Source organism: Lissotriton helveticus, chromosome 1_1 (genome assembly GCF_964261635.1).
Source record: "Lissotriton helveticus chromosome 1_1, aLisHel1.1, whole genome shotgun sequence".
Classification (NCBI taxonomy): domain Eukaryota; kingdom Metazoa; phylum Chordata; class Amphibia; order Caudata; family Salamandridae; genus Lissotriton; species Lissotriton helveticus.
The window spans coordinates 2,001,836,460-2,001,855,629 of record NC_136057.1 but is presented as its reverse complement, the minus strand read 5'-3'; the positions used below and the strand labels follow the sequence as shown (position 1 = coordinate 2,001,855,629).

The 19,170-nt window shown below is 47.6% G+C and overlaps 1 protein-coding gene across 2 annotated transcripts in view; it reads right to left on the bottom strand.

Moving 5' to 3' along the window:
- Nucleotides 1-3,097: 3,097 nt before the first annotated feature.
- The window catches only part of SLC30A7 (solute carrier family 30 member 7), a 228,986-nt gene continuing 212,913 nt past the window's right edge, over nucleotides 3,098-19,170 (bottom strand). The window contains exons 11-12 of one of the 2 annotated variants that reach the window (XR_013594931.1): nucleotides 3,822-5,072; nucleotides 3,098-3,561 (exon numbers count right to left, since the gene is read on the bottom strand). Coding sequence is in view for 1 of the 2 variants with exons in the window: in XM_078644589.1 (XP_078500715.1) it covers nucleotides 5,025-5,072 (48 nt within the window). In the remaining variant the exon portion in view is untranslated. Of the gene's footprint in view, nucleotides 5,073-19,170 lie in introns of both variants that reach the window. The other variant, XM_078644589.1, reaches the window with a different exon arrangement.

The window sequence follows — 19,170 nt, the reverse complement described above, 5'->3', positions numbered from 1 at the left end:
TCGTTTTGGTGTTGCTAGTTTATCAGGTGCACTAAGACAAAGAAAAAAACTGTATAAAGCTTAAGTGAGATTAACTGTATACATCTATCTCTCATTTTTCATGCACTGAGCTGGTTTCAGAAATTTTAACATATTATAATAGTGTCCTTTCCTTTATAAAAACTATGGGGCAGATTTACAAACCCCTTGCGCCACTTTTGCATCACTTTTAACATGGAAAAGTGACGCAAAAGTGGCGCAAGGGGCTTGTAAATCCGCCCCTATGTACTGTATAATAATGCACTTTTAAAGGTCCGTCAAAGTTTAGTCTTCCTGTCTTCTGAGTTAATACTCTCAGATTGTTAAATACAGCTTATGAAAAGGGTTTAGATGGTTCAGTGATCTGTATTGTCAATTGTATATGAAAAATTGATCTGTCCTTTTACCACGTATTGACTAATTTTAGTATTTATTTTTTGTGTGCTTTATGGTCAATATCGGCCGAAATAAAGTTGTATTTCACTTGATAAGGGATTCACACAACAGGCAAATCCAACTAACTCCACCTGCCAGTAGGGGAAGACCCCATGCAGGGTCTGAAGACAGACTGCTAGCCAGCAGCCTCAAAAGACCAGGGCAGAAACACTGATCTTGCAACTGATGCCACGCAACGCACATAACAGCGTGACAATAACAAGGGAAAAAGGGAAGGGGGGTAAGCTAAGAGTCTGACCCTCCTCGACTAGCCCAAAACCTATGTAAGACCACATCTGCTTGGGCTTCAAAAAGATGAACCCCATCAAATGGCATGTCAGGCAAGGCAGACTGGACAGCTTCAGAAAACCCACATACCGGAAGCCAGGGATGCCGGCGCAATGCTACAGCAGACACCAAGGCTCGACCAATGCAATCGGTGGAGTCCATTCCACACCAGATGAGCAGTTTGACTGCCTGACGACCATCTAAATTCAACTGGTACAACTCGCCCTCTTTGGTCTCTGGGAAGAAAGGTAAAAGTTGTGCCAAGGACTCCCACATACATAGAGAAATCATCTCAGGATGCAAATCGTGTTGGTAGAGTGCAACACTGCACTAAAGGAGGAAAAAACGTGTTTGTCGCAAGAACCTTGCTTCCTGGACTCCCTTTCAAGGGGGGAGTGGGCAAGGTTCTCCATCTCAGGGGACACCGTGATGGCCTGGAACATGATTCTGCCGCAGGTCAGCTGTCGAAGAAAGCAATCAGGGTCCCCTGGGGCATGGTGATATTTGTGGGTAAAAGTATGTTTCAGTGGTATACCTGACTCAGGTTATGTCCATGCCCCCAATAAAATATCAGGCAGTGCCTCGCAAAAGGGGAGTACTGGTTCAACCCCCAACTGGCCAGGATAAAAGGACCTCAATAAGAGAGTCAGTAGCCTTCTCCACTGCAGATAGAGTTAGATGTAAGACATCAGCCACTGTTTTCAAAACTTCTGCCAAAGAAGAACTGGCTTCCAAGGCAAGGCCAGGAGGCGATAAAAAAGAGGAAGCAGGGGATTCATCTAGCCTGCTCAATTCACTTAGCTCGGCAATCCAGCAGTCCAACATAGTAGGAGCCACAAGCATTGCCTGCTCCAAGGGGGCTATCCCCTAACGTCCTTCCACAAACTGGTCCTGTGAAACATCCACCAAAACCATTGGTGCCGAAAACGGCTCCGTATCGACCTCCACATGGGAAGGAGGAAAGGCATCAGACAACAATGGTGCAGATGCAAGGAGCCGAGCTGAAGCTGACCCTACGAAACACACAGTGTCGTGCATGGACTCCGGCTGGGAGTCCTTCGGCACCGTAGAAATAGGCAGTGGTGGGTTACCGACGTCACTAGTGGAAGCTCGAAAGGACTGTGCACAGACGCCTCTGTGTCTGAGACTGGAACTGCCATCGAGGGTGAACTCGCTGGCGATGATGCAGTTACTGCCCCTTCGACCTCCTAGGTGCTCATATGCGCTCCTGAGGGAGACAAGGGCCCAAAGAAAGCATGAAGAGCCTAGTAGTACTCCTGCATCTGGTTCCAGGTCTCCCTGGCTCCAGCAAAAGCTGGGAGGCGCGGGAGCGATACCGGAGCGGAGGTAGAAGAGTGTCTGCAATCCACATTGCGAGTTGAAGGAGCCAGAGAGGGTTGGGACTTCGATCTCTTGTGAAGCCACTTACCATGAAATGCAGCAGGAGACGAGGACCACTGCCGTTGACCACTGGGTGAAGAGCGGCGCTCAAGGGAATGACCCCTGGACTGGGAGGATGACCGACGCTGCGAGGAGCTGGAGGCCCGCGACAACCGTGCTGTCAGAAGTTTCATGCACCACAACCGCAGTGCCTTTGGCTTAAACCACTTGCTGGTGTCACACTCATTGGCGTCGTGATGCTTGCCCAAGCACCACATACAGATAGAATGTGAGTCCGTACCAGACATCTGGCAAGCACAGGGCCCACAGTACTTAAACCCAGAGGGCAGAGGTATTTAACACACAGTTTCAGATGGGAAAAGTTCATCACAGAGGGGCGAAAAATGGCCAGAGATACGCTACTTCGAATCCGTGTGCAGTGCGGAAAAAGAAGAAACTGATGTCAGTGCGCCAGAGGGGACTTATATGGTTCCACTGATGTCATATACGGAACCAACGTCATACGGAGCCATGCAGCACAACCCCCTGGAGCGCAGAGAAAACATTTCCAGCTCGAGTCTGACACCTGGGGAGAATTCAAATGTTAAGGAATCTACAACTAGATGTCTCTATCAGATCACACTAATAAAGCCTGCACAGAATCAGAGATATTTCTCAATAACAGGCAGAAATAAAATGATAGAATACAAATTGGCATGCTGCATCCTGGCTCCCCTCCTTTACTGGAGTGCTGGACCTAAAATTGGCACTCCGGTTCAGGAGCACTAAGATAAATGTATGTATCATATTGTACAAATATTCTAAAATCATAAATATGACAAATATGTCAAGATGGAATCTTGTAAACTGTGACCTGGATTTTGTTCTCTTAAATCCAAGCAATTTCGTCCATTTATTTTTTTTAGTAAGAAAATGCACAAGACGATAAAAACATTAGTAGCACCGACTTTCACACTTTAAAGAATTACCTTGGGCCACTTTTCAATTTTATTCAACATTAAAAAATAAATTGGTTAAAATCTCAGGAAAAAAACACAATGGTAACTCCAATAGTCAAAGTACCAATGGCACCAGAACAAGTCTGTGCATGTTCTGTATAATGTGCATAGGCAATCTTATTTAATACGTAAAATTAGAAGAGTTGGCCCTGCGGACCATACATTTGGTACATCATGAGTTCCAGTTAATAATGCAAACCACCAATTTAAATTTTGGAATCAATATACTTAGAACGTGGTGCTTGAATATCAAATGTCAATCTCAGTATCTCAAATCCCTTCACTGATCATGACATAACCACTCTATTGCACTGCAGTAATGGTATTTTTTCTACCACTGAAGGATGGGCTAAATTGATCGTGTTTAATAGTCCCTTGAATATGATTATTGACTCATACCATTGATAGAAGGAATTCAGCTCTTTCACGCATAGCAAAAGTTTGCTTTTGCTGAGGGAACAAGCATAAAGTGATTGTTCTGCTGTATAGATCATGAGCGGTACAGCCCATGCTTTTCCTGTTGCCTGTAAACAGATCTGCATTCTTAAAATGCAGACAGAAAAATGTCCATATTTAGAATTTCAAAGCCTACCAAATAAGTACATGATAGAGAGACATGGAGCGTGTCCTCCGACCCCGTAAAAAGAGGAAAGAGCTGAATTCCAACATTATGATTCAAACTCGTAGAAAGCAAAACAAACCCTACTATTGTATAAAACCTACGCATTAAAAGCAATAGGCTATGCGGAAAGACAAATGTGAAATACTTTTTTAGGGTAGCACAACATTTGATTAACATTCACAAATTCAGATAAATATTGCATGTTTTTGAATACGTCCAAGCCCCCCGCCCCCTCCTGGCCCATGTTACCAGTTCACCTTTTCAGGGTATATTTAAATACAAAAAAAAGCAGCAACCATTTAATACAGGGTACATTTTTCAGTCTGAGAACATGATATTTCAGAAAAGAAGACAATGGTTATGCTTCAACTTTCATTTTAGTTAAAAAAAGAAACTTTGAAAAATGTATATAAATTCCATTCACTGGTCAAGGATGCCACTTTCCAAGTAAGACTGTATATTTCGGACCCTGCGATAGGAGGAGAAAAATTGTCTGATGTCATCTACAACTATTAACAAGAGTACAGATTTGTACATTCACAGATATTTTTAAATGTTTATCTTCCTTTATAATCTTGAGAATACTCATTGTATATAAATTCAGTATTAAAAATGGAATATAACTAAATGCTCTCGTTTTTTTAAATACATGAAAACAACTCAAGAAAACATCATGGGCAGGAGTCCTCTGTAAAACCAATATCACTACAAAACATTTAAAGGAAAAAAAACATTTGATGCTTTTTTTTTAACCTACATTGGCAAATACAATTGAAGATGTAAAGGCACTTTGAAAACCCAATATGGTTTGGATCATTAAGTTTGCAAAGTACAAACAGGTTTTATGAACATATGACTATGCAGATGAATGTCAACATGGGTGACATTACGGCATGAAACAAATGTCCAATACATGATAACATTGGTTTTGGGAAGAAAAAGAGGTATGAACTATAAGCAAAACAAAGTATAATGGAATAGATCCCAATTATGCTTTTGTACAAATCAAAAATAAAGTACAATAGCAGAGGAACAAAAAGGGTTGGTGAGTTGAGAAAAGACAAAACCAATGGTCCAGCACACATTTTTTAATGATTACTCCCCAGAAGTAAATTCCATGAGTAGACATTCGAAGGCTGAAGAGTCTACTTAGTCCAGATGCTTTGTAGATGGTGGCTCAGCTTCCAAATGAGGAGCACAATGTTTTAGATCAATACAGTACCAGGAAACTTTGGTCCACAATTCAGAACGTAAGATGTTTCTTACATAACCGCAAAGTCAATCTGTACATAAAGTTGCCTCACCCCAGCCTGTAAAAAAAAAAAAGAGAGGAGGAAAAGAAAACATGAATATGTACATAATGTCACAGGCAGACTAACCAGCCATAGTAGGAAGGAAAGGTACTATAAGTAGGCTTGATAAAACCTCATGGAGCATTTGCCAGTGTAGAATCACAGCCTCCTGCCGAGAACTAGAATGGTTGTTAAAGGCACTGAATCTGAGTTATAACCGGGAGGAGGGATTTTAACAACCAAGGCATTAGAGTTATAAAGCTATTTGAACTTTCCAACCACTGTGTGTAGAATGTTCTAAATTAAAAAGAGAGAAACAGTAACACAGGCCTTGGAATGCACTAGTAGCCATTATTTGCCATGAGCTACTAAAGCCGTAAAGCCCGCCGTAGTGGGCTCTACAGGGCATTAAAGGCTGGCTCCAGCGTTGGCGAGGGCCTTTAACAAGTGAATGGGCCTTTAATGACCGGTAGAGCCCACTACGGCAGGCTCGAAGGCTATTAGAACATCCCGCCCCAAGAGGGCAGAATGTTCTAATTTGAAAACAAAGGCCTCACAGAGTCCGAGGAGTTTGAAATCCTCTCGGGCTCCGTGAGGGTTTGTTCACAGCAAAAGCTGTGAACAAACATTGGAATGTTTAGAGATCCGAGCTTCTATCAACCATTAGAAGCCCAGAGCACTCCAATGTTTTCAATGGAGCTTCCAACATCCCAATATTCTAATACACTTTCTTCAATACAGCACTCAACATTCCCATGTTCTAATCTGATTTGGTGATATCCTTGCCCATTCTTAACTTGCTAGGATGCTTTGAAAAATCATGATATTTGGTTCATTACGACCACAGGCAATATAACTGGAGAAAAAAGCTGCAAATTACAATTAATTGACATGCTTTGCCTGGTTTAAGGTTTGCAGGCATAAAAATGAAAATGCTAAGATTCAAGAAGCAAAATGCATATTCATGCTGTTGAAAACAGTCAGCGCCCGTTCTTTAAAGAGGCTACTCTCTCTTATATTAATCCTTGAACAGTGTTATGACTCCTGTCTTACAATGTTCTTTCCTTGTCAGATGTTTTTCCCTTTAGAAAGTTGTTTTTTAAGTACAGCGCCTCTTACTCTATTCCAGCAGTTTCTAAGTGCTGTAACCAGTGTTACTATTAATAACTTGATGACATTACCTTTTTTCTTTCTAACATTGTCAAATTTAGACAAGGCCCTACCCGGAGCTCAAACAAAACTTCTATCACTGTTTTTTACAGTAATGACAGTTTATATCAGGGAGCTATCTAGTCAGTCTCACTCTCTCATTCCTTTTCTTCATATTCTGTCTGGACCTGTTATTCAAAACGGTTCAAACTCTCAATTCTCTGCCAGCCCACATCAGAATTTTACATGTCCTCATTAGTCTAAAGATATGGTCTCAAATACAGTGTAAGTATACTCTAAATGATATCGAAGAAATGACCTCTACACTAGTATTAGGATTCTTTTCTTTAAAAAAAATACGCCAAGAAACCGTCTCGGTGTATGTGCGCGGTATAAATATTTTAACATAACAATGTAGTTGTTTAGTATACAAACACTCTGTTGCAACAAGAGAATCCCTAAACAGGGAATCATGAAATTAAACATATGGGGCCTATTCTGACGACATCTTCGGTTTAAATTCCGAAGGGTTGATTTTGATTCAGCCGGACGGAACTGAAACCAGTCAGTCATACCGGCTGGCTTCCGGCGGGCAGCCGGAACCAGCACGTAATCCAAATGGACGGCGCTTTATGCCGTCTGGATTACGATGCACTGTTTCTGGCAGGGTTTCCATGCTGACCTTTCTGACATGGAACCCTGTCTGAAAGATTTTTTGGCTCCTAGTAGTGCCCCTTTCCCTTGCAGGACCTGTTTGGAGGCAGAGTTGCCTGACATACTAATAGGCCCCAGAGTGTATAATTGGTGTCAACACGCAGATGTGCAACGCTGAACACAGGGTATACATTTAATGCACAAGTTACTACTTGTGTAACGATATATCTGTAAGAGACATTAGTTAGTGATCGATTTCTTACCTTAGAATATCCCCAGGCGTCAGACTGGATCCGGACATTTTTTGCGTAGCAGTACCCATGCGCGTCGGTAGGCGTCGTCCGCGGCTCCACGTCCGTCGTCGGCGCCGTGATGACGTCGTCGGAGTACTTAGACGCCGCCTCCGCGTGCTGACGTTAGTTCTTATACACAGCTTTTCCGTGCCAGAAACGCAGAGCCATGATAAAAACCAACACTGGTGCCATGAAACTAGGGCCCTGAAAGAGGATGACCTTAACCCTAGATATCGGTTCGCAGAACGGGGAGGATGGGTGGGTCGGTAAGGAATCTATCACTAACTAATGTCTCTTACAGATATATCGTTACACAAGTAGTAACTTGTGCATCTCAAAGAGACACGTTAGTGATAGATTCCTTACCTTAGAATAGGTACCGCAGCAATACCAACCCCGGTGGTGGGTCTGTGAACCAATAATCACACCAGAAAGTCCTGGAGGACGGAACGGCCAAAGAAGCCATCCCTCCGGACTTGGCTGTCCAGGCAGTAGTGTCTTGCGAACGTGTGCAGCGAGGCCCACGTAGCTGCCTGACAAATGTCCTGTAAGGGGACTCCCCGGCCCAGGGCAGTAGTAGTCGCCGTGGCCAGAGTGGAATGGGCCCTCAGCCCAACAGGAGGTTCCTTTTTAGCCAAAGAGTAGCATGCCTGGATGCACAACACAATCCACCGAGAGATGGTCCGTTTGTGCACCGCCCGTCCCTTCTTAGCGCCCACGTAACCAACAAAGAGTTGGTGATCCACCCGGAACTGGCGTGTGCGATCCAGATAGTATGAGAGCGCACGTTTTGGGTCCAGACGGTGGAGCCTCTCTTCCTCTTTCGAGGGATGCGGAGGCGGAAAGATGGTGGGCAAGGTGATGGACTTCCGATGTGGAAAGCTGTGACTATGTTGGGCAGGAAAGAGGGTCTTGTCCGCAACACAACCTTGTTTGGATGGACAGAAAGGAAAGGAGGTTTGGAAGAAAGAGCCTGGAGCTCACTCACTCTCCTGGCAGAGGTGAAAGCAGTCTTCAGAGTAAGAAGGCAGAGAGGACAGTTATGAAGTGACTCAAAGGGAGCGCACATCAAATAAGTAAGTACAAGGTTCAAGTCCCACTGAGGCATCACGAATGGAACAGGAGGGAACATGTGTGGGATGCCCTTCAAAAACCTATTTACAATTGGGGACTTGAACAAAGATGGCTGATCAGGTAGCCTTAAGAAGGCGGAAAGGGCAGAAAGGTAGCCCTTAATAGTGACCAGAGCAGAGCCCTGCTGGGCAAGAGAAAGAAGGAAGAGGAGAACCTCAGAAAGGGGGGCAGAGAGTGGATCCACAGCCTTTGCTGTGCACCATGCCACAAATCTGTTCCACCTGCAGGCGTATACCGACTTTGTGGAGGGACGCCTGGCTGCCAGAATGTCATTACAGACTTCAGGAGGCAAGTCAAATGGCCTCAACTGTCGCCGCTCAATCTCCAAGCATGGAGGTGGAGACTGGACAGGTTCGGGTGGAGGACCGTCCCCTGCTGCTGCGACAGAAGGTCCTCCCGAAGAGGCAGACGAATCGGGGGATCGACAGACATGCTGAGTAGCTCTGGATACCAATATCTTCGTGCCCAGTCCGGAGCCACAAGGATAACCTGGGCCCGGTCGCGCCTGATCTTCTTCAGCACTCAGGGCAAAAGTGGTATAGGCGGAAAGGCGTACAATAGACCGCAACTCCACTCGCGACGAAAAGCCTCTCCGAGCGAGTGCCGCCTTGGAAATTCCAACGCGCAGAACTGATGACATTGCACATTCTCTTCTGTGGCGAATAGATCTAACCAAGGCTCACCCCACTGCTGAAAGAGGCCTTGCGCCACGTCCGAGTTCAGACGCCATTCGTGATCCATCATGCACCGACGGCTGAGTTCGTCCGCCCTGGCGTTCAGAGAACCTGCCAGGTGTTGAACCACCAGGGTCACGCCCTGATGTTCCAGCCACTGCCAGAGGCCCCGCCCTGTTTGTTGCAGTACCACATGGCGGTGGTGTTGTCCGTGAACACCTGCACTACACTCCCCCGGACAGAGGGGAGGAATGCCTTCAGTGCAAGTCGGATCGCCCGCAGCTCCAGAAGGTTGATATGGAGCTGGGACTCCGCCGGAGGCCAGAGGCCTCTGATCTCTGCCTCTCCCATGTGACCCCCCCAGCCCTGGAGGGACGCGTCCGTCACAACTACGTGCTCCAGTTGGGGTAGGGAGAGGGATCTGCTGCTGACCCAATAGCGGTCCGTGAGCCACCACTGCAACTGTCTTGCAGTGCCCTCCGAGATCAAGACATGGTCGGACAAGTTGCCCTGATGCTGGGCCCACTGAAACTTCAGGTCCCACTGCAGAGCCCGCATCCGCAACCGGGCGTGATGCACCAGAAGGATGCAGGAGGCCATCAGCCCCAGAAGCTGCAGTGTCAACCTGACCGAGACTCGGGATAAAGGCTGAAAGATCGGAATCAGAGCCTGAATATCCCGAACCCGCTGTTCGGGAGGATAACCCCGAAACTGCGCCGAATCTAGAACCGCTCCGATGAAGAGGAGCTTCTGAGAGGGACACAGGTGTGACCTCGGCACATTGATGGAGAACCCCAGCAGGTGCAGGAGGTCGGCCGTAGTCTGGAGGTGGCTGAAGCCTGTCTGGAGCAAGTCCGCTTCCAACAACCAGTTGTCGAGGTAGGGGAAGACTGAAACCCCTAACCTGCGCAGATGAGCTGCGACCACCGCCATCACTTTCATGAACACCCGTGGGGCGCTCGTAAGGCCGAAGGGGAGCACGGTAAACTGAAAGTGCTCGTGGCCTACCGTGAACCGCAGGTAACGCCGGTGGGCCGGCAGGACGGGGATGTGAAAATTAGGGTCCTGCACGTCCGACGCTACATCCAGTCTACAGGGTCTAGGGCAGCTAAGACCTGAGCCAATGTCAGCATCTTGAACTTCTCCTTTCGGAGGAAGCTGTTGACGTTCCGTAGGTCCAAGATAGGGCGTAGGCCCCTTTGCCCTTCTTGGGTACCAGAAAGTAGAGGAAGTAACAACCACACCCTACTTCTGGCCCAGGAATGCGTTTGATCGCCCCCTTGGCCAAGAGGGCTGTAACTTCCTCCTGTAGAAGTCTCAAGTGATCCGACACGCGGTGGCACTGCGGTGGCATGGCTGGAGGGGACGTCTCAAAGGGGAGGGAGTAGCCCCTTCGGATGATTTGCAGCACCCACCTGTCCGAAGTGACTGTGCGCCAGTGGTGGTGGTGATGGCGAACCCTGCCCCCCACTGGCGTCACATGGGCCTGAAAGCACGGACTAGGAGGGTTTTGAGTCGGATGCTGCAGGGGTAGGTGTGGACTGGCCTCGCGGTTGTCCCCGACCGCCGCCACGGCGGTTTCCACGTCCGCCACCGCGCTGGATGGTGGTCTGCGGCCCGTGGCTGGCAGAACGTGTGGGGGCGCCCCTTCCTTGGCCACGAAATGAGCGAAAGGCAGCCGTTTGCTGGCGCGGGGCTGCGAGGCACAAGGACTTGGCCGTAGCCCTGGAGTCCTTAAAGCGCTCAAGCGCATGGTCTGCCTTGTCGCCAAAGAGGTGACGGCCATCGAACGGCATGTCCATAAGTGTGTTTTGGACATCAGCCAAGAAGTTGGCAGATCTCAACCAGGCGTGGCGACGAATCGCCACCGTCGTTGCCATCGCTCTGCCCAGTGAGTCAGTAGTGTCCAGCCCACACCGGATGGAATAACGCGCCGCATCTCGACCCTCCACAAGGGCTTGGCCGAATTTAGCCTGGACCTCCACCGGGCATTCTGGCAGCACGTCCGTGACCGTATCCCACAGAGAGTGGGTATAGCGGCCCAAGAGGCATGCGGTATTGACTGACCGCAATCCTAAACTTAGGGAGGAGAATACTCTCTTTCCGTATTGCTCGTACCTCTTGGATTCCCGGTCGGGGGGAGCCGATGGGAATGCGGTCTGGGAATTAGAGGCCTGGATGACCAGGCTCTCGGGAGTGGGGTGGGTAGACAGAAAGCAAGGGTCGTCCGGAGCCGGGCGGTGGCGACTGGCCACGTTCCTATCCACAGGCTGACCTGTGGCGGGCTTGGACCAAGTGCCCAGAAGAACGTCTGATAGGGCCTCATTAAACGGCAGCAGAGGCTCGGCCGAGCTTGCCTGCGGTTTAAGGAGCTCAGGGAGGAGGTTAGTCCTAACGGCCGCGACGGGGAGCTCAAGGCCCAAGGCCTTGGCAGCCCTCATCAGCACCACGCTATAGGCAGCCCCCTCCTCCATAGCCACGCTAGGAGGGGGGACAAAACCAGTGTCGGGCGAAGTATCCAGACCACTGGCATCCCTAAGCTCTCCTGTCCAGTCCGTAGAATACTGACACTCGCGTGCCAGAGGGTCCTCGCACACCCCCCCCGTCCCCCTCGTCACCCATCGCCTGGTACTCAGGCTCAAAGGATGGGGCCGGGTCATATAAATAGAAATCTCCCATCGGCGCCGCTCCGACGCCGGACCTGAACCGAGGGCAGGACCAGGGACGGCGTCGTCCTGGGACGGCGCCGGGGGTGACACCCTTGGGGTTGGCGCCGGCGAGGTCGTGTGGTCGCCCGGCGGTGACCCGGATCCGGAACCGAATCCAGTGGGGCCCTGCACCCGACGGCGCCGGGGCATAAGCACCCGGCCCGCGTGGGGACCCAGTCGGGACCGCTTGGCCATGGGGAAGTCATCAATCTTCCCCGGCGTCGCGTTCTGCCTAGGGACCGGCGGGTATGGCGCAGGCCGTGACACCTGCGGCTCCAGCAGAGTCGCGTGGGTGGTGTCGCCCGAACCCCCGGCCGCATTGCGCGAGCGCCAGGGGGAGTCAGAAGAGCGATGACGTCTCTTCGACTTCTTGTGCTTACCTGAGGAGCCCGAAGACCGTGGACGACACCCGGAGCCACGGTGGCTCCGACCCCGCGACCGGTCCCTCGACCTCCTCGCGGACCGGGACCTCGAGCGGCGCGGGGCCGACTGCCGGAGCTCGAGTCGCTTGCGGGACCGCTCCCGCCTAGCCTTAGATGTCAGGGCTCGACAGTCGGAACAGGCCTTGTCGTCGTGGTCGAGGCCTAGGCAATGAAGACTCCGGCGCAGTCGGCGCAGGGTTTGAACGCAGGCATCCCTACCGGCACCGTCGGAGTCGTACAGACTTCGAAGCAGATCAAAAATGATCGAAAAGTTTAGTCAAAAATAGACTAAGGGTACCACTTTTTCCAGATCAGCGCTTGCTGGCGCAGAAAAAAGAAAAACTGACGTCAGCACGCGTAGGCGGCGTCTAAGTACTCCGACAACGTCATCACGGCGCCCACGACGGACGCGGAGCCGCGGACGATGCCTACAGACGCGCATGGGTACTGCTACGCAAAAAAATTCCGGATCCAGTCTGATGCCTGGGGCTATACTAAGGTAAGGAATCTATCACTAACGTGTCTCTTTCAGATATAGCAGTACAGTATCATCAACTCTTTTCTTATAACGTGTTGTCGCTGTAATCCCCTATCCATTATCCTGTCCCTCATGAGCGAATAATCACACTACTGGCTCCGTGAAAGACATCCAAGATCACCATTTTGTTTGATGGTTTTGAGAACCTTCTAATTGACATGAACATCCCCTTGGAAGAACAAGCTATATAATAAACCTTTCAAAACATTTTTGCATACATCGACAATAGCCTTGACTAACTTTCTATTCGCTATTGTATTATTGTTTCTCTTTACTTTGCTTAGTAGATGAATACAAAATAATGTTGCTAACTTGGCTGTACAATATTGGTAGGGACTTTTTAGTTATCCTCTTAGGAATTCTTAGCACTACTAGTAAGTAGATGCATGTTTACAGGGCATAGTGGGAAAGAAATTGTTGTGAGATCAATGCGAGGCACACCAACCTGGACTCCCCCGGATGTCTAGTTTTGAGAACTGTGTTGGTTTGGTACGTTTCCCTCGGTTCTGCCTGAACTAAGGCCCAAATTCCACAGCTTGCAAGTTGCAAAAAAAAAAAAAGGGGAGTTGTGAATGGAAAAAGTTGATTTATCCATGTTGTGTATTGGGCCCTTTACTGTTGCAGGGACCCTTTCCTGTTGCAGAGGCTGGGCCCACCCACATAAGTGAGATACCACTTTTTATCGGGAAACTTGAGTGAACACAGGGTAGTAGTAAATGTGTGACTCCCAGCAGATTCCAGAACTTTTCATCACAGAAATGTGAGTAAAATGTTTGTTTTTAGCCGAAGTTTGATGTTTGCAAGGGCCTTTGGGTAAAACAAAATCCTGCCACCCTGGACTTCCCTGTGTGTCTAGTTTTCAGAAATGTGCAGTTTTGGTAGGTTTCCCAAGGTGTCGGCAGAACTAGGGCCAAATTCTGCAGCCACCAACAACGCAGAAAAGTGTAGGTGTTTGGGTGGAACATTTTGATCAGTTCATGTTGCGTTTTGGACATTGTCCTGATGTGGGTGCATGGCCCACTCCCACATGTGAAATACCAAGAGGGGGGCCATTGCATGGTAAGAAACGCGCGCTTCCCTGCAGATTCCAGAAACTTCCCTTGCAGAAATGTGAAGAAAATGTGGTGATCTTTGGCACAATTAGAGATTTGCAAGGGCTTCTGGATAAAAACACTGCATTAGAACCTCAAAAGTCAAACCACCCTGGACACCCCCCGAGGGTCTAGATTTTAGAAATGTCTGGGTATGTTAGGTTTTCCTTGGTGACGGCTCTGCTGGGGCACAAAATCTACAGCTACCCACATGGTAAAAAATCATGGATTCTGCTGGTTAAAATATGATGTCTTCAGGTTCTGCTTTGGGGTGTATGGGGCTGCAGGTGCTAGGCCCAACAACAAAAGTGTGGTGCACATTTTATTGTGAGAAACGTGGAAATACAGAACAGCAGAATGTTTTTTATTACCAATTGGATTTCTCTGCATTTGTGCTTTACAAATGTTAGTCAGAGTGTAAGAAAGAAGGCATTTTGTAAAATATCCTCTTAATCACATGCTAGTATGTGAACCTACATATTCAGAGTGGCACAAATAATCACTGCTCCTAATCAGGATAAGGTGTGCAACCAATCCAGGCAAGCAGATCATCCCACCGCTCACCAAACCCCTAGACACCCACAATGGCAACGCATGCAACGAAGATAAAAAGTCAGAACTGCTACCAGTCCCGCAACCTGAGGAACCATCAGGACATGAAAGCAGAGGAGGACGCCATAGAAAACAGTAACAATAACTGCCAACACAACAGCCAGGAAGGCAAGTTGCCAATCCATATGAACTCGGACATCCGACACACTCGCCCCACCAGAATAGCACCTGTCAGAGCTACTAACTTTTTCCCCAAGGATTTCACTGTCAATGTCTCCGATGTTGCTGCCCTTAGAACCAAACTAGAGACCGGGAAAGACTCTGTCAGGACAACCTACATCATGCACACCACAGAGACCGAAGGCCCCAACTCCACTGAATCAATTAAGCACTGCCAACAAGATGGGCCAAGAAGGACCCAATCAGGAGGGATGGGAGCTAAAGCACCAGGAATCCACAGGAATCCACCACATCCCAAACATACTCACCCCCGCCGGAGAGAGGCATTGCAGACTACCAGTCGGGCGAACAGCACCATGGAGCAAGGACAAGCCAGACTCTTTGGTTTGGCTCCACAAAGAGAGCCCCGTAAGCCAATCAGCTACTAGCCGAGAATATACCCCCTGCCCCCTCATGTAACCTAGATGTCCCCACTCTGGCTGGAGGAAGGCACCACAGACCTCCGCCGGAAAGCAAAGTGTGCAAACAAACCAAAATTAACAGCAGGAAGCCACAACAACCCAACTCACTCACCTTGGGCGGAGAAAGGCAGGGCAGACCACTGGCCGGGCGAACAGAACAGCAGAGCAAGAAAAAGGCAGCAGCACCGTGTGCAGTGCTACTCCTCTTGCTTGCCTGAGGAGAAGCTGCACTAGATGTACAGCGACTGCACAGAGCACAGTTAGGTTGCTGAAATCACACCGCTCTGGCATAACACAGAAAGCCTCGCAGGACAATCAGCTGGTCACAGAGGTGACAAGGCCACCCGAGAACCCCAACATGCCCAACTCAGCTGGAGTAAAGCATCGCAGACCTCCGGCAGGACACTCCGACCAAACTAAATCTTCAGAGCAGGCCCCAATCAACCTTCTAACACCCAACACAACAGTCATGGATAAGTGTGTCAGCAGGACAATTACGAACAGGCACGACCAGAATCTCAAAAGGGTCCGCTGTCACAAACAGGAGTATTGACACAGACACAGCAGTGTTCCACCCCCTACCAGAACATATGACAAACCGAAAATAGAAAAAAATGCATTTAAACATATGTATCAAAAATGACTACCAAGCTCTGAATGACAATCCAGGGATATACAAGCAGAACGCCACAGGAATGATTACCCAAGACATAATATGAAATGTCTGTTAAGCCTGAAAACCAGAACACAGCTCTACAAATGTTTTGGACATCATGGCCAAAAAATACCTAAGGCACAAGTCCAGCCCGAAAAAAACAGCAAGTAAAATGTGAACAAACTTCATATTTAATAGACCTGGCAAGACTCCCTGACCGGACCTGAACCTCTGGCTAAAAGGAGAGGATGAAACCATAGACAAGTGCGTGCCCCAATGAGCTCTAACTCCCCTCTACCTGCCGGCCTTCTCCTCACATACATCCGTCGTACATCGCCACAATAGTGTCCACAGCCCTCACTTCCTGAAATGGTGCTTATATCAGTGTCCCCTACAGGCGTATAGCCACCCTCTGGAAAACCCACCCTCTCGTCTCCTACTCTCCACCCTCACCAGGCAGACGATGCGGAAGCGCAGCAACACAGGGGTAGGCCAGACTATCGCATTCAAAATTGTTACAGATATCACTCCATTGCATCCCCCACAGGCGCCCAGCAGCCTGGGGAGGGCCGAAATCTCACCTCCCAATCTCGCTGCTCAGCAAGGGGTAACAAAGAGGCGCCACAGCATAACCTGCATACACCAGGCCCACGAGAAAGCCGTTCCGGGCCCACATGCTCCGTCACGTAAACACTGAGCCATGACCAGTACGCAGAAGAAGGATCAGAACCTGCCGTAGCCTGCCGAGCAGTCTCAGACTCTATGCAACGGGAGGGTCTCCAAGAGAAGAATGCTGATCAGCTGGTCACCTCGGCAACACAGTCACTCACACTCTGGCCAGAGGAAGACTCAGCAGACATTTGGCCGGAAGAACTCAGCCCTTGACAAACAGGCCACACCCACTCCGGCTGGAGGAAAGCACCCGAGACATCTGGCCGCGGAAAAACTTCAACTAAGAAAAGGAAAAGTCTGCTCCACTCCATGCAGACGCCGCTCCCTTGAAACCCACCACCATATTAATTGCCAGTTACCACCAGGACCAATGCTATCAAGCCGCCCTCAGGCTCATCGCACGGCGATGAAGAAGCTGCTGACCCGGCTGGAGCACGCACACCTTGCCTGCCCAATGACGTGTAGAAATCCCCAGCCGCTCACCTCCAACGAGTTGTGCGATATGCTGCCAAACCATAAGAACTGGTAAGACAAAACAAACCAAGCCTGGCTGGAGTGAGCGCGCTGCACTCACCCTACAGTGTCTACAGACAGAAAAGAACAGGAAGTGTGGTGGGGTTGGGCCTTTTTTATGTTGGTTGGAGTTGCGTCTATGAGGTGTAGGGATCTCATTGAATAATAGAGATATTCTCCAGCATCAGATGATACTGATATATGCTGTAACTGCGTGCAGTCATTAAAAAAATGATGCTCACAACTAACTAATAACTATAACTAGCCTGCTTCAAACCTTCCGAAAACAAAACGTCCACTGAGTTTCATTTTGGAAAACTGTATTTAGATTGTTAAGGAGGGAGAAAGTTATAGGCAGCAATACATGTTTAACTAAAATGACTGCAGTGGATTACTGATAACACGAATTGCAAAACCACATGACCACGGACTATGTCTAATCAGTACTGGCGGTGAAGAATGACCAAATAGTGTGACCAAAACCTACTGGGATCAGCCAAATGTTGTGCCTACCACAATTTAAGAGACAAAGGCCAATGTAGGTACTTTCTGGTTGCAAACATTGGTCACAATTTTCTACATTGCGAGACCAGAAACTGATCTTGTACTCAAAATAAGGAATCCTAGTGAGTGCAGACCATCCTCTGTAATAAGTGTTCAACAGGCAGGTCACAATTTATGACTCGCTGCGATTGGCCACAATCACAAGGATGGTAGCCTGCAACGGGCATCCCTGTGATTGCATTTAAAAACAATCTTAAAGGAAATAAGGCTGTTTGTGAAAAAAAGTGGACCACTTCGTACCCCTCTGAAATTTGTAGCTAAATTCGCTAATGGGTTGGAGTTAAATGGCTACCCCTTTCCTTTTGCAAATAAGTTACTACCCCTACTTGGGAGTCTGTAACTTATCAATGGCTTTCAGTCTGGAATTCCGTATACAAACAATTCATACATAGGACACCAAATGGCTATTTGGAAAGGACAATGCACCCTCCAAATAGCGAGTTGTAAACCATCAATAAACTCAACGTTTTACAGACTCCTAAAATTGGTTTAGTGCATAGATTAATTATATTTAGCACAGTTTAACAAATCACAGGTTTTAATACCACTAACATGTTTTCATACATCTGGCCCGAAGAGTCTGATGTACAAAAACTCATTTACATTGGCAAAGCCTGCTATTTGCAAAATCAGAGGTTTTGCTACCACAAATGAAGAGGAAGCAATATACTAAAAGTACTTTGTAAATTAGAAATGCCTCTCAGGCATGCAGTATCATTCTCTTCAATGGGATTCACAATGAATGAATGAATGAATGAATGACCCGTATTTGTATAGCACACCACTACTCCTTCGAGAGTGTCCTGGCGCTGACAATTAACAAGTGCACATCCAAAGCGACTTAGATTTTAAATAGCCACGTTTTCAGCTGTTTTTTTAAAGTGGGAGAGTACTGTCAAAGTTCTCCGAGCTGCCAATGAAATGTATTGATGTTTTGCAATCACATTTAGGATCCCAAGCCATTGAGTAGATGCTAACATCAGGCATAAACTTAAGACCAAGTATGTCCTTTCTTTGTATTACAGTATGATGTGTTTTGCAGACACCTTGGCACACTGGTTTGGTGCTAGGTCTCTTCAGTGTGTCTTAATTCTACTAAATGTGTGTTCCAGGATACAACTCAGACTTCGGACTAATGGGTATGGCTTTTATGTTTGACTCCTAAAATAATGACTATTGATTTTGCCTTAAATATGCTACTGATGGTTCTCTGGCTGGACATAGAAGAGAGATCACAGCGATACCCACGCCACCTGGGTGATGCACTTCACCGTGGTCATTGACCGGTTGGAGGCAGAGACTATTTAGAACAACTCTTTCTCAAACGCTGGCTTTAAATTGACTAGAGAAATGCCACAGACTTTTCTTACCTTTTAAATATATCAAGATATATAACATTGAAAACTCACCATATACTTTAGTCATTTGATAATCTTTGGACAACATGGTACCTAAATAATCCTGTAAAAAATAATCATTGGATAAATGTATTTGAGGTTCCCCTTGATCCTTATACCAATAGCCGAGCTCAGGCTACTATGGAAGATTGAAAAACAGTTTAAATTCATATATAGTCATCTCTGCGGGGACAGGGATGAGACGCCTTTTCACCTACTCTGCATACACCCAAAGTTACTAAGTGGACGAATAAGATTTTTAAATCCATAGTTTAAATAGTTTGTCTTTTTTACTTACTTGTTGTAATGAGTTTAACTGTACTATAAACATGTGTAATTTAGAAATATTCATGCAAAGAAAGCTGTTACCTTAATTAGACTGTGATGAAACAATGTATTTATATTTTTAGGCTCCAGTTTAGATTAAATGGATGATGCGTGGTGCTTGATTTCTAAAAG